Raw genomic sequence first — 15,456 nt, forward strand, 5'->3', positions numbered from 1 at the left:
ACAGTCATCCTTTTCTGGTTACACTTAGATTGTTCTGGTGCCTTCTGAGGCCCACTAGCTGGCTTGAGCCATTCCCACCACTGGCTGCAGGGACAGAGAACAGGTATGGACAATGAGTACAGAGTGGAATGAGTTGTCCACTGCTGTCCTCCATGGCTCTGCAAGACTAATCTGGCAGTTTTCACAAGTGTACAAAGCAGAGTCAAGGTTACAGCCTGAAGAGTTTTTCTGGGAGGAAGGTGGCAGTCCTTGTGCTGTGAGGTAGTGACAAATGTCAAGAGACAATCTTGTAATTGATGTGCACATGCACGTGTGTGCAGTCAGTAAGATCGAAGTTAAAAAGGAGATCTTGTACAAGGCAATAGCAGTATGTTATTAATTTTCCAGATAAAAACTTGCTTTCAAGTACTCAGTTGTTCTATGCTGGAAAAGAGTAAAAATAGCCATTAACTTGTAATATGCCATGTGCTCCTTCTCACAGTCAGCCTGAATCTCCCATGTCCCTCAGAGAGCATTAGGATAGAACCAGATCCTCACTGTCCAGGTGCATAGAAACATATTTGCCTATTTAAGTATGTTTAGTATGTTAAGATATGTTAAATATGTCTAAGTTTAATTTTTTTTAAGTACAGGAACTTGTTATACATGGTATATACAACCATTACATGGTTGTTACATGGTAATCCTCTGCCTCCTACTCCCTTTTCCTTCTTCCTCCCTGGTCATAGCCCCTTTCCAAGCTTGCTAGGCCATCCCTCAGTTCACAGTCAGTGCTTGCTGGCAGTTCTTCCTTTTCTGCCTCCCCAGATGCTCTAGCAGTGCTTTGCCCTTGTGCCCTGTCCCTGCTGGCTGCTGTCCCCTGGTGCAGCTCTGCCCTTGGCCCCTGCAGCCAGCCATGCCCTGTTCTGACCTGCCTCTGCCCAGGGACCACATGCAGTGCTCACAGAAAATCTGCCTGATGGTACCTCAGGGCCTCAGCACTGGTAAACCTGGAAGGAAAAAGGCACAACTGGGGAGTCCTAGGCCCACTCTCTGTGGTTTTGGTGTGCCTTCCTGAGAAGTTACTCCAAGAAGAAATATCTTGCAGTTTCTCATGGGAATGAAAACGAACTGCAATCTACAGTTAAACTCAGGCTTTTGTTTTCAAGCAAGTCATGTTTGTTATGCTGGATTGCAGCTATTATTTTAGAAATCTAACTATGCACTTGAGACCAGTTAAGTCTCCAGTAGGTTTCATTCCTAAATTTGCTTTTATTTTAATTCAGAATGTTGTTGGCTCATTACACCAATTCCAAATTGACATATAGGCGGTGCCTTTCTTGAAGTTTAAGTGAAACCATCTGCCATTAGCCCTCTATTTATTTAACTGCAGCGTGTTGCAACATGGATCCTTGGATCCAAGTAACCTATGGAGAAGAGTGTAGCTGAGCCACTCTGAGCACAAGCTTTGTGTGTGTGCAGCCTGCCTGCAGCTCTGCAGCCCAGCACAGCCCAGCAGGACTGCTGCTCTGTGCAGCACACACGAGTGAGGACAGGCAGGGCCAGAGAGCCACTTCAGTGTCTGGCCAAGAAGCCCCTTGCAGGAATGCAGTTCTCCCTGGGATTAGGTGAGGGACTCTCACAGCTTGCACTTGCTCTTGGTAGGAGCAGCTCTAAGTGTCTGTACAGGTGTGTACTCTCCTTAGCAGCAACACAGAGACTAAAAAGGCCTTTTTTCTTCTTGGGATCCCTGTGCAAAACAGTTCCCTATATGTGAAAGTTTTTCCATCATTCACTTTCTTTAAACTGGGGATTGGTGTCTGCGCTCTAGGCGAAAACAAAAGTGAGAGACCTGATGAGAAGGCCCCTGGTGAAATCTAAGGCTCATTTTCTTGGAATTAGCAGCCATGACAGAGAGAGTTTTGAATTTTTTATAAATATTCTGGGTAGATCCTTAGTCTGATGAAGCCCAGTGGGGCTTGTCTTCAGTCCGCCTTTGAGGTAGCTGTTTGTGTGACCCTCAATAACCTGACCCTCCTTAACCTTCTTAAGGAGCCCTCTTCTCCTAAGGGTTGCTTTTTGTCATGAAATCCAACAGCAAAATAATCTCCCAAAGGCAGAAATGGAACGGAGTGCTAACTTCAGCAGAGTCCATGTGCTCTGTTGTGTTAGCCAATTTCTGATTCGTGAGCAGTTCATCAGCTTTCCTTCTTGCCATCCATCATCATACTGAGGTAACAGACTTCAAAAGTGCTCTGAAATGATATACGTTCTAATTAAAAAGGTGGAAAACAAATCTAGTGGTAAGGCTTTTTGATCAAAACTGGAGTGATTTCTGCCATCAAGCAGCATAATTATTTGCATTGCAGCTACAAAAAAAACTCCTTTCAACTGCCAGCCATGTGCAAGCAAGTCACAGATGTCCCAGGCTGGTAGCAAACTGTCTATGAAAAATCTGTAAGGCAAACAGAACCCACACAGGCTGAGGAGGAAAATAAAAACAAAAGCTCTTTGGGAAGTGACAATGGTCTGTTAGTTCCCATGTCTTAGGGTTGAATAAATAAAGTCTTCAACTTCCTCTGCCTTTCAGGGTCAAGCAAACAAAAGATGGGTTTCCTTTTTTCAGAGCAAGAAACAGAATTCGCAGTCAGTCATTGAAGAAGGTCTAAAATAGCAAGTATCTGACCGAAGAGCAGCTCCTTCCCTGCAGGTTACTGCTTGGCATTTTGGGAAGCCTCTTTCTTGCTTTGGATGGCTCCAGAGCAGTTTCCAGAAGGTGATGGTCCCTGCTGTTGTCCCTCATTGTTCTCCCTGTGCCTAAAAGCCAAGGCATGGTGCCCATGGCTCCCTCTCGCAGCTGCTGTCCTTGGCACCAGGCTGGGAAGCTCATGCCACTCTGCCAGGTACAGGGGACACATCTCTTGGCTGCACAAGCATGAGATATAGAGATACTTCCCTCAGTGTTCTGCTTTTTATCTGCATTTGACAGAAGGTGCTGAGAACTCAGCACAGCCTTAGAAGCTGTAGTGTGTGACCAGAGGACTCTGGATGTTGTGTATGTGGGATTGGAACCTAGATGTGAGATGAAAGAAGGGTGACTGCTAAGATTTTTCAGGAAAGTCACCCGGAGTCTATCAAGTTCTCTAAACAGGATGTAGGGAAATACATCTAAGAATGTGTCCAGTGCTGCCATTCTGGTCATTTTGTAACCATTCTTTTGCTTCTTGAGCTGCCAGTTGAGGAATAAAAGTCATTTTGGTGAAGTCTGAGGAAGGAAGAGTCAGAGGCGTGATTAGACCTCACTGCAGCAGCTGATTCCTGAGCCTGGGCTGGGACAGAGGAGAGCCTGCAGGTCCTGTGTGCAGCCATAGGCCAGCACCATTACTGTGCTTCTGTAATTAGGAGGATTTGCCCATGTCAGAGATGTGCTTCTGCTCCCGTGCTTGTAAAGCTGTGCTGCAGAGGTCAGGATTGAAATGATGGCAGAACATTGTTTAACAAGAAATTTTAACAACACATTTTAATAATCTTGTAAGATGCTGCTATTTGCGTTTTTGTTCTCAAAGTCATGTAGAAGTGCAGTTTGTCAAAACAAAATATTCCTCAAACTTTCCTACATTTCTTTGAATCAGAATTGATCATTGCCTAGATTAAATCCTAAATAAAAGTTTTCAACTGTTACCTTTGAAAGGCTTTGCTCTCCCCCGCCATGTTTGTTAATACATTGTCTTTGACAGAAAGGAGGAGATTAAATTATTTTAAAAAGTAAGAAAGAAATCATTCAAGAATCTGTGGGCAAAAGTAATGGAATCTGTGTCACTTGAGTTCATGTTTATTTATTTAGACAGGAAACGAACAAGAAATGAAATCATGAAGGCTTATTCCCTAATGAATTTTCATAACGAGTTGTTTACCTAAATTACTAAATGAGTAATCTATTTTTATGCATTCAAAAGAACAGGAAGGTTATTTCAGAGGATCTTCAGTGCCTTTTGCCCCTTAAAGAATACAGAAAGAGTCTCTCATGGGTTTTGCTAGAGCAGGCCAAGCCCCAGCATGCCTGGTGCTCCCTGTGCAAGCAGGGCACTGCTGCAGATGGCATTGTGCTGGGAATGCACCGTTTGCCTAGGGGGCAGAGAATTAGTCATGAATCAATTGGACTTGGTGTGTAGTATTTCCAATGCCAGTGTTGAGCTGTTACAGCAGATTTTTTTTTCCATAGGAATGATACACTTCTGTAAAACACACAGAGTATAATTAAAAAGAAGCCCTTGCCATAGGCTGGCAGCACGGTGGAGTTGCAGAGTTGGTTTGAAATGAGCATGTGTGTGTCTCCTGGATGTTTGTTAGCCCTGCGTGCTGGTGCTGCTGTGTGGGCGTGTGCTCTTCCAAGGCTCACAGAGAGCACATGCTGCAAAGCAAAAAGAGGGAACTTTCACCCCAATCTATGAGGTTACTGTTGCCATCATGGCTATGTCCTGCTATGTGCAGCATGTTGTAATTCTAGCCTCCAGACCAGCCAATCTGCTGTAATATATCTTCATATGTTGTAAATTCAAGATTATATAATTCCTCTTGGTGTGAAATTATAGGTGGCAAACAGTTTTATGTTTGTGATACATGGGCCAACTCTGGTAACTCTCTATTTCTGCAGTGATCTGAAGCATAATTACCCATAATGAGCTCACCCTGTAAAAACATGAAAAGCTGAAACGGAGCTGGTAGAGGAGGTTCACATTTATGAGTTCAGTCTTGAGAACATCACTGGAGTAAACCTAGAGACTGGTGAAAACAGTCTGAGAGTGCCTGTTGGAATGTTTGGGTTAGTCTCTAAGGAGACTCCTGCCAGCAGGGCTGGGAGGCTTTTCCCTGCTCCTCAGATCCTGGGTCTGTCCTTCACTCAGGCTCTGCAGTGCTTCCATCGGTGCCTGACACAGGCACTGAGCACAGAAGTTCATCTGCAGGAGAGTGCTCGCCCCACACAGACAGAAGGTGGTGTTAAAAATACTCTTCTACAAGCAAGAGCTGATTGCAGGATCTAAATAAATGAGGTAACTTTATGTACTCAAGTTAGACAGGTGGAAAATTCGGCTCACTCTTTGGATACCGTCCAAGCTATAAAGACATTTCAACTGTAAGGGAATACAGGCTCTCACTGGCCTGCAGTCTTAAACCAGTGACACACTTTAACACCAGGTACAAGTGATACTGGGTGATAGGCAAGGTCCATGTCAATGCAAACATGACATTCCCTCTTGAAAATAAAAATTAAGTCCAGTAGTTAAATTAATTTTATCAGTAAGTGCCTGCAACTTGAAATGCCACAGTTCAAAGGTAGAGGCTAAATAAAATGGGAAAAGGGAAGGGAAGGGAAGGGAAGGGAAGGGAAGGGAAGGGAAGGGAAGGGAAGGGAAGGGAAGGGAAGGGAAGGGAAGGGAAGGGAAGGGAAGGGAAGGGAAGGGAAGGGAAGGGAAGGAAAGGGAAGGGAAGGGAAGGGAAGGGAAGGGAAGGGAAGGAGGAAGGGAAGGAAGGAAGGAAAGGAAAGGAAAGGAAAGGAAAGGAAAGGAAAGGAAAGGAAAGGAAAGGAAAGGAAAGGAAAGGAAAGGAAAGGAAAGGAAAGGAAAGGAAAGGAAAGGAAAGGAAAGGAAAGGAAAGGAAAGGAAAGGCAAGGCAAGGCATTAAAGGAAAAACTAGTGGGGTTAAAATGCTGACAAATGAAGATTGATTAAAGATTAAAAGCTCATTGCAAAAGTCTTTAAAAGAAGACTAAAAAAATATGATGGGCTTAAGTAAAGCATTAAAGTCAATCCATAGAAGTAAAAAGATGTCTTTTAAACAATGGACATTGTAGCCAAATGAGAGAATAGGAAAAAAAAGGAGGATAATTTCTGGCAAACTAAATGTCAAGCCATAAGAAGTTAAGCCAGAATAAGATACTGAGCAACAGCATGCCTGAGGCATAAAAGAAATAGTAAAGATATTTCTGAGAGGAGGCTTGCCAGGGAGTCTCTAGTGCCTGTGGAGGACCACGGTGTTAAGGAGTACTTCAAGTGGAAATCAGCGCTGCTGAAGGGAGGAGTAAAGTGTTCTTGTGCTGGTATTAACCACTGAGGCTGTATAAATATCAGGCAGGTGACAAATAAGGCAAACTTTTAAAAAATTACTCCAACCAAAGTCTCAGTTTTGCACCAGTTGGCAGAATCTGTGAGAGTTGAGTGTGTCCTGGCACATGCAGCAGGTTGGGAAGAGAGCACAGCTCCTGCAGAGGAAAGCCCTACCTTAGTGCTCCATTGGCCCCAGAGGGAGAGTGAGTGGGGATAAGGGTGCTCCCTTCAACACAGCAACATACTGAGTGTTCAGAAACCTTGGGAAAATATGGTTCTTTGAGACTGCTGAAAGGAAGCAAGCTTTTGTGAGACAAGAGGGAAGGCTCACTCACAGATTAGTGTCTCTCTAAAAGTGAAGGGGTTGTTGCCAGTAGTGTCATACACAGGTCTGTGCTGGGGAGATGCCATGGCTCCCAGTCCCTGCTGCACTCAGAGGGAGCAGTGCCCTGCTCCTGGGACAAGCCCTCCAGCCCTAGTTCTTGAAAGAAGCCTTTACTGGAATGCCTTTCTAGGCTACTCTCCTGTGTGCAGTTTAATGTCTTGTAAAGTGGGTAGGTCTGGATTTGCAGGCTGTGTGGGAAGTTTGTTTATCCTTTTAGTGCCTCCCAAGTGGGCATGGGATGGTTCTGACTAAGAGCATTGCTCTTCCTCTAGCCTCTTTCCTTCATTCCCTAGAGTTTTCTGTGCAGCAGAACTCCTTACCCTTGTCTTTGTTTTTTCTTTGGGTTTTTGCCTTTTGTCATTAGCATTGTCACAGATGGTAAGATTTTAAATAGGGCAATCCTGCAGCAATGCTACCCTGCCAACAACACACATATACACAGCCAGAGCTGTCAAAAATGTCTCTTTTTCCTAGAAATACTCCATCTGAGGGAATTTTAAATCAAGTGCCTGCGAGGGTCAACACTGATGAGTTTGGTCTTCTCTTCCTGAGGTGACCATTGGCTCCCTCTCCAAAACAGCAGCAATCACACTGAGTGCACATTGGGCCATCTCCTCAGTAGCTCACGTTCTTTCTCTTAGAGAAAGTGATGCAGCATGAAAGATTGAAAAGGGAGGTGGGCAATCCAGTGGGACACAGTCCCTGGGAGGAGCCAACTTTCCTTGAGACCTCCCAGTCTAGAGCAGGTACTAGAAAGCACCAGCTGGCCCAGATTGGCCTCTGACCACATTGCTGACAGGAGCTGCTGGCCTCTTCCAGAAACCACACAGTGCTGTAAGCTAAGGGCATGAAGAGAGAGACCCTGTCTCCTGCTGTCAGTTCATGGCTTGTCAGGGTGAGTTTGATGGTGTGGATCCCGTGTTTCTGTACTCCTAGAGATGTCTGGCTCACAGCTGGAGAGGAGGTAGGAGACCTGGAGACTGAAATGCCAGGATCTCACTTAGTCTGTGCCCAGGACTGAGGACAGCTGAGTTCACAGAGGTGAGACCACTGCAACTGCTCTGTTTGGAAGTAGTTCCAAGTGAGAATTTGCTTTTAAAAAGGGAAGTTATTTGGGTCACACTGTAACTTTCTCCCTTGCCTCTAACAATCCTGTCCAACAATCCAATCTGTAAATGTTTTAGCAATCCTGCTGCGTTCTTGCAGTGAGCGTATTTTTAGTCTGTAACAGTGCTTCATTTATATACTTATTTGGTAGTGTATACCAGCCCTTCAGATAGAAACATTGTCCAGATGTGCTGGGTAGGACAGTCAGGGCTTCTCAACGGAGATGAGATGGAAGATTGCTGCAGTGACAATGTAGAGAGAGCCCTGTGAGTTATGTGTGGGGACAGCTGCAGCCCTTCAGCAGGCCAGTGCAGCAGAGTGCAGCTGGTGCCTTCAGCTCCTGAGGCTCATGCTTTCTGAGCCCTAAACATGAGCTCTGGATTGGGCCAGGGTAGGTTACAATAAAAACAACCAAAACTATTTGATGCTAAATCGTTCCTAAAGCTAAACTTCATCATTGTCAGCTTGGTGCAGCTCGCACAAAGCTCCCAGGTGCTGGAGCACGTTAGTGGCTCTTTGAAAGCTGCCCTGGTTTCTGCTGCTGTGAGAGATGGGCTGCAGAAGGGGCTCCAAGTGTAGATTAATGCTGACACAGACTGGAAACTTCCTCTTCAGAAGGAATTGTGGAAAGAACAGAGTGTGAGGAGCTGTTCAGCAAAGATGGCTTTATAATAGAGTTGGTGGGTTTGGATCACCTTATACAGGGGCGATTCGCTGGCTCCTATTTTGACATCAGTTAAACTGATTCCATGGATAGCAAAGTCACCTTCTGCTCCCCACCCCCCACACAAGGAGGGGATGATTCTCTCTCCTTTCTGACAAAGACAGGTAGTTAAATAAGGACGGGGTGAGTGATTGCCCTCCCTGTACCTAGCAGGAGTAAGGACATGTAGTCCAGATCTGTGTGGCTGACAGCACCTAAAATGTGTATTCAGTGCGCACAGCAGATACAGAGCCAGGCAGGTTCTGACCATTTAAAGTTGCCTACTGAGAAAGCAGCCAGTAGGTACTGGCACATGGTTATCTGCTTCAAGGGCAGCTGGGGGCCTTAGAAAAGGGCCTGAGGACTGAGGACCTCGCTGCATGATAGAGTATTGCTGCCACTGAGTATTTTTTTTGTAATACACTGTGATATTGCCGAGAGCAAAGTAAAATTTATAGTTCTGGTAGAATAAGGCACTATAAATGTACATATGGCATGAGTGCACCTTCAGAAAGCTGTAAAACCTTTCCATGGTGTTTGAAACAGTCCAGCAAGCTCAGGTGGCCTTTCAGGGGAGCTCTGTTTCAGTTTCTCTGCAGACACCAGTTTTCACAGTGAACATTTACTGCAGCGAAGCTTTTTGGGGAAGATGTAAATAGGAAAGGATAAATTATCTAGAATTACATCTTCTTTCAGACAGGTGTGTCCATAGGGCCAAACAGCCTGATGGTGTGTTTAAAGTTGAATTCTGTGGAAAGAGCTGAGATCACCATTTGTTCTTACTAATTGCAGAACAAAAGTTTCATTGCCTGCCTTTCAAGCTCTCTGCCTGTCTTCTTCCTTTCTCTGAGAGAGTATCTCCCATAGAAGTAGGTGCTCAATCCCACAGACATTTGAACAGCCAGCTGATTGATGGATGTCAGTGCTGCTGAGGGAAGAAGGAGGGTTTTGGTTTTATGGCCTTTACAGTTTTTAAAATGTAGTGCTTCAAATATGAAGACAATCTTCTATCATCCTCAGTAATTTGTAGCAGTAGTTAATGCCCTCAGCCCTATTTGGTTTTGGTTTGGACTGCAGACTTCAGCTTTCATCTGTTGGATCTTGCAATGTGATTATTTTTAGAGAGAGAGCAGCACTGGGAATTAGGTTTCTGTTCCCCAGACCAAGCTCGTGCTGGGAGTTTGGTACAGCCTGCAAGAGCCAGTAAGGCTCTTTGGGAAAGTGCAGTCAGAGCTGCAATGCTTGGCACAATTACCTTTGCTATTAATTTGAAATAGTCAGTCATCTGAAGCATGGCTTTTAAAGCTGTTAACGAAGAATTAACTGCAGCACAGGCTCTCGGCCCAGCAAGGATAGCTTCTTTAGCCTGAGTCTGCACTGTGTGAAAAACTGTATGTTCTGTACTTCAAAGAGGAGCAATAAATCTATTTATTGATCTGTCTCTCTGTTAATCTATTATTAATCTATCTCTCCTTTGCAAGAGATGTGTTTTCATTTACATAACCCACCAAACATCAGTCATTGGCAATTGAGGACAGTGAAGATCAGTGTGTGTCAGCGTTGCCCTTGTGTAACACACACTGGCAGTGCTGGGCACAGCCCTCTGGAAACCCACCCTCTGCCCCTCTGCCCCTCCAGGTGTTGGTACTGCGCGGGAGGGGAAGGAGAGAAAGCATGACAAGGCTGGTTTTGAATGATGTGACACAGGAATCACCAGGCAATATCGTTTGCTTGTTCTGGGAATCAGATCAGACCATGGAGTCCAGTGGAGAACCCACAGCTCAAGGTGCTGGGTTTGAGGAAGGTGCTGACCACATCTGGTCAGGAGTGGGAACCTGCAGCTTACAGAGGTTCAGGTTCCAGGAGTGAATGCAAGTGTCTGTAGAGCTCTGGTACCCAAGGGCTTGACAGGCAGCTGCTCCTCCAGCCTTTCCTTAAAAACTCTTCATCATGAAGATCTTCTCATCTCCCCAAGGTACTTTCATCCAGGGCTTGTATTTCATTATCATTAGAAACTTGGTCAAAGTTAAATATGTTTCTCTTGCAGTCGAGCTGTTGTTGTTTCTAATCCTGTCATTCTGCTGGCTTATCCACAGTGATCCTCTGCAGTCCTCAAGGTTTTTCTGTAGTACTTCTGCCCGGCCCCATTTTTACTCATTTTCCAGCTCTGGCTATGGTTGAAATACATTCTGAAAATTTTGGACAGCTTCTCTCTTTTATCAAAATTGCAGTCTCATCCAATCTAGCCACTCCAAGGTCGTTGGAATCTCTCCAGTTTAGCATCTTCCAGAAATCTTCTAAGTATGCTGTCTATTCCTCATCCAGATCATGAAGGAGTTTAATGGCATCGAGCTCAGGATAGAGCCGTGTGGAATCGTTTTTTTGCAATGACAGTGAGCTAGTCTTCCCAAACAGGGGCTTGTGCCAGCTGTACTCGGGTCACATTTGCCTGTTGTTCTGCTGGGACCATCACAAGGGCATTCACAGAGCACCGGCCCTCCCTGGGCTGGGGTGTGCTGGCTGTCCTGGGGCTGCCACTGCTTTCAGAACCCTCCTTAGAATGAGGCTGGGCCAGGTGCCAGGCAGCAGCACCAAGCAGTAACTGTGGTCTTTGAGGAACATCCCACCTCCTCTTCTGTGTCTGTTTGGAGCTAAGGGTAAAGAGAAAGGCTGCTGGAAATGCCTGTAGTGGGCATTGAGCCATTCCCACTGCTGCCCTCACCCCTGTGAGATCGAAGCCTTTGCAGAGGTTTTCTGCAGCAGTTCAATGCTTTTACCCCAAAAAGGGAAAGAATCAGGTGCTGACTTCAAACCTGCCTTTAACTCCTGGGCTAACTCACAGGCCGAGGGCAGGATTTGTGTATTTGTGAATGTCTGGGGGGAGGATGTGCATCCTCTGTGTGCCTGCTGGCCAGAGGAGCTCGTCATGGGAGTGATTCCTCCCAGCTCTTGCTGCTGTGGTGGACTCAGAAGACACAGCCCCTCATGCCATGGGGTGGCAGAGCTCTGGCTTACTTAATCTTGGCACACTTTGTTGGGAGGGAGCTGTGTCAGCACAGGGGGATGGGGATCCCAGCTGGTCAGAATGGGCTGGGCTGGTTCCCCAGTGCCACCCACACAGCACAGCTCCCTGCCTTGCCTGGGCAGCCCTGGGGATTGCTGTTCTCATCTGGCTTGTGCAATGCCCAGAACTTAATGATAGCCCTCTGTGCTGGCTGCCAATAGTCAGGGAAGCTCACTGCACTGTCAGGATGTTTTCCTGGCCCTGGCCACCATCCCATCCCACCTCACCCACTTGTGGCTTTGGAGCACTGTTTCTCACATAGCTGGGGTTCCATCAACTACAGCATGAGAGCTGAGGAGTTGTTTCCTGCTTGCTGTGTCACAGGGAGCCCATCTGTGCCCATTTGCTGGCTCCAGGCTCTGTGCCCTTCAGCTTCCCCTTGTGCCCCTCTGCTCCCCTTTCCAGCCCCCTCTCCTGAGTGGCACCAGCAGCCCAGCTCCCTGTGCTGACTGGTCCTGAGCCCGTGGCTGGGAGCCTAGAGCACCTCCAAAGGCAGAGAGAAGGGGTGACCTGGAGGAATGGCCTCTGAAAGGGTCCCTTATGTCATAGCAGGGCTTTATCAGCAGTGCAGCATCCAGGAAGGGTGCAGTGCTCGTCAGGGCTTTGGGTCACTGGCACAGAGATTGCACAGCTGCTCCTGGCCTCAGTCTCTTGGTGGCACATACAGAGCTTTTTCCATTTCTTTCCTTGCAGGTGCAAGCTTTGATTTCCCTTGCAGGCTCTCAGCCCCCTTAGCCAGGGTTTGCTCCTGCCTTTCATTACTGTACCAGACATGGTTGATCTAATGGCTTCTGCAGGTGGTGTGGGGTGCAACAGGGTCCGGCCACGGTCCTCAGCTGTCATCCAGAGTCAGAGTTAATCCAGGAAAACAGTAAAAATTAGTAATGTATATTGCATTCCTCCAGTCCATACGCTTTCCATTAGGTGATCTTCCATCCTCCTGAGCACAGAGAGGAAGCCCAGCCAATGGCAGTCTTCTGGCTCTGAAAGGATTGGTCTTGCCTGGAAATCCAATCTCAGCTCTTGCATTCCTGGGCACACTGTCTGTGCAGGGAATAGTCTCCCACCTTTAAATCCAGGCAGCAGATGCTAGCCATGTGCACAGCCTGTAAGCCCAGCAGCTCCTGTGGCAGCAGATGTCCCGGGCTGGGGGCCACGCTGGGGTCCTGTGTGCTGCTCAAGGTCTTCCTGTGCCCAGGACTCTGTCAGGGGAGTGGCCTTGCCCAGTGCCACCACGTCACTCAAGTACAGCAGCCAGGTCAGCATGGGAATGAGGCACAGTTAATTCTTTTGAGAGATCACATTTTAGGGTTTTTGTTAATAAACTGGTGAAGAAATTTCTCAAGGTCCCCAGTGTCAAGAGGGTTACAGAAAGTGAAACATTCAGCTTTCTTAAATAAATCTTATTTTCAATTACTCCCATGCTTTAGTGGCTCAAGTACAACAGTTCTGTAATGAATGTTACACAGTGCAAACTCCATCAGTAATGATGTGCAGATGAAGAAGGGGAAATAAAAGACATTAATTTCTAGGTGTGACTGCACATGCTAAGTGTGGTCTGGGCTCTTTGAGGTGTCACGAGCAGTCTGGGTCTCTGCTGTGTGAGATGGAGCTCCATGTGTGCAGCTGCAGAAAGGGAGTTCCCCCACTGCAGCTCCTGCTCCAGACCAAAAGGAGTCCAGAAAGCTCTGCTTTTAGTGCTGTTGGATCCCTAGCTTGCAGGGCTAACTCTGACCTGTTTTTTTTTTTTATCCTTACTTTTGCAGAGAATGTGATCAATGGGCAGGACTACGAGGTGATGATGCAGATTGACTGCGAAGTGATGGACACCAGGATCCTCCACATCAAAAGCTCATCTGTCCCTCCATACCTCCGAGAGCAGCGCAGAAATCACAGCGACACCTTCTACAGCTCGTCCCCGTCCGTGCCAGAGACGCCCCATGCCCTGAGGGCCATTGTCAAATCCCTGCAGTAGCTCCTGAGGCAGCGCACGCAGCAGCTCCTGCCGCCAGCCTGAGCCCTTCCCTGGCGGGTGCTGGGCTCCTGGCACGGGGGCACAGCAGGGACAGCCCCCTTAGCCGTGCCTGACCTCACCTATGGCCCGGGGATAGCGCAGCCCGGCTGGCTCCTCGCCAGGGACAGTCCTGGGGGCCCCCTGCCCGTGGGGGACACGGGCCATCCCTGCTGCTTATGCACCGTCCTTAATTGTGGGTTGGTTTTCATTTCTGTCCCTGTTAGGCTGCCGGAGATGGGCTGATGAGCCAGAGACAAGGCAGCAGACACCCTCACTTGGGATGGGGCCGCTCTCCCTGCAGTGTGCTTGGGCAGCAGGAGAAGTCCAGCTGCCAGCTTCAGGTGCTGGGCCTGACCAGAGAGCCCCACTGCTCATCCTTCCCTCCCAAATCCTGCCATGCAGCCTCCCTCAGCAGGAAGCCCTGGGATGCAGCAGTGTGGTGGAGCAGCCCAGCCCAGCCCCTCAGGAGGGTGCTGGGGCCCCTCACTCACCACTAAAGCACTACAAGCAGAACAGCCCCACTGCCCCGGGGCTGGGCTGCCCGATGAGGCACTGCCCACCCCCACCTGCCTGGCTCTCCAGAATCCTGCTGCTGCCTTCCCCGGCCCACGTGGCTGCACAGCTGAAGGCTTGCCCCAAAGGAAGTGATTTCATGCAGCAGATGCATTTGTAAAGTTTAGGTTTTTTGAGTTTTGGTTTTTTTTCTTCCTGGTTTTTGTTTGCGTGGGTTTTTTGTGTGTGCTATTTAATACTTTTCACAGCTAACAACTGCCCTTGGAGCAGCACTAGCTGGGAATGCTTCAGTTCCATGGGACAGAGCCACAGCACCTTCTCCTGAAGCCACACATGTGTCACACACACTCAGCCCTGTCTGCCTCACCAGCACAGCCAGCCACTCGCTGGGCAGCCAGGAGGCTTCCATTGGCCCCAGCCCACTGCTGCCATTGCAGATGGAGCTCTGTTCACTGTTCCTTGTCTGTCAGCCGAGCCCCAGGCCAGAGCTGGGCCCAGGAGCTCCAGCACGCTGGAGCTCAGCTGGGACGAGCCGCCAGCACAGCATCAGCATTGCATAATGACTTCAGCATGTTGTTACATTATTTTTTCTCCCCTGTGCATTTTGCGAAGAGGATGATGAGCTTCAGTTTGCCAGCCAGCTGCCTTCATGGTTTGAGTGCTAACTGGCTCATATGGGGTTATTAATTATTAATTATTAATTATTATAATTATTATTAATGTATGTGTGTGGCTGGTAGGAAATACAGGTTGATCCTGCAGCAAGACAGCTCCAGGGGCAGTGAGGAGGAGGAGGATGAGGGGCAATACACCCCTGTGCAGTATGTGCCTTGCAGCACCTTGGGGAAGCTGTGCCCTTTGCCACGTCCCCAGCAGTGCTGGGAGGGAGCTGGGCTTGGCTGTGCTGCTCACACCAGTTCATTTTCCTGGCCTGGCCCCACCTGACTGTGGGCCAGCTCACAACAGTCAGAAATAAAAACCCCAGCGGTGCCCCAGCCAGAGGCACGCGGCTCCCCGCAGCCGTGGGTAGGGGCTGCTGGCTGCTCTGGGGGCATTTGCTGCCAGGGAGCTGGGGAGGGGACTGGGGTGGTGGCTGGGCCTGGCACAACCTTGGGAAGGGCTGCTGCAGCACCACATCCTCAGTCAGCAGCCCTGGGCTCTGGTGGTGGAGAGCATCGCTCATGCTGTGTAATTCTGTCCTCTGTGTCCCTACTACTGAAGGCAGTAAAATCCTTCTTTTATTTATTACAAGTAACTTCATTGTTGTGCTTGTTAATACTGTTTTCCTTAGGCAAACTACTGGAACACCTGCCCTGGTCTGCCATCTCTTGGGCTGTGCAGTGTGGGCTCTGCCTGGCACAGTGTTGGCAGTGCCCGTGGCACATCCACCCTGTCCCCCTCCTGCTGCTGGAGAGCAGGTACCCTACACGAGCTGCTCACCCAGAGCCTGCCAGAGGAGCCATGAGGGCTGAACATGGCATGTCACCTTGCCCCAGTAGCAGTCCCAAGCAGCCTAAAGCCCTCTGGAGTTTGTCCCCATCTGGTGTGTAAACTGGCTCTCCTCAAACCAACCAAAACCCACCCAAA

At 48.2% G+C, this 15,456-nt stretch overlaps 1 protein-coding gene across 2 annotated transcripts in view; it reads left to right on the top strand.

Moving 5' to 3' along the window:
* The window catches only part of ATF6 (activating transcription factor 6), a 71,279-nt gene extending 56,155 nt beyond the window's left edge, over window positions 1–15,124 (top strand). For both annotated transcript variants that reach the window (XM_064719283.1, XM_064719282.1), the window contains exon 16: window positions 13,109–15,124. In XM_064719283.1, coding sequence (XP_064575353.1) covers window positions 13,109–13,317 — 209 coding nt within the window. In that variant the 3' untranslated portion in view covers window positions 13,318–15,124. The remainder of the gene's footprint in view (window positions 1–13,108) is intronic.
* Window positions 15,125–15,456: the final 332 nt, after the last annotated feature.

The sequence above is a fragment of the Zonotrichia leucophrys genome, chromosome 8 (assembly GCF_028769735.1).
Source record: "Zonotrichia leucophrys gambelii isolate GWCS_2022_RI chromosome 8, RI_Zleu_2.0, whole genome shotgun sequence".
NCBI classification, from domain to species: Eukaryota; Metazoa; Chordata; class Aves; order Passeriformes; family Passerellidae; genus Zonotrichia; species Zonotrichia leucophrys.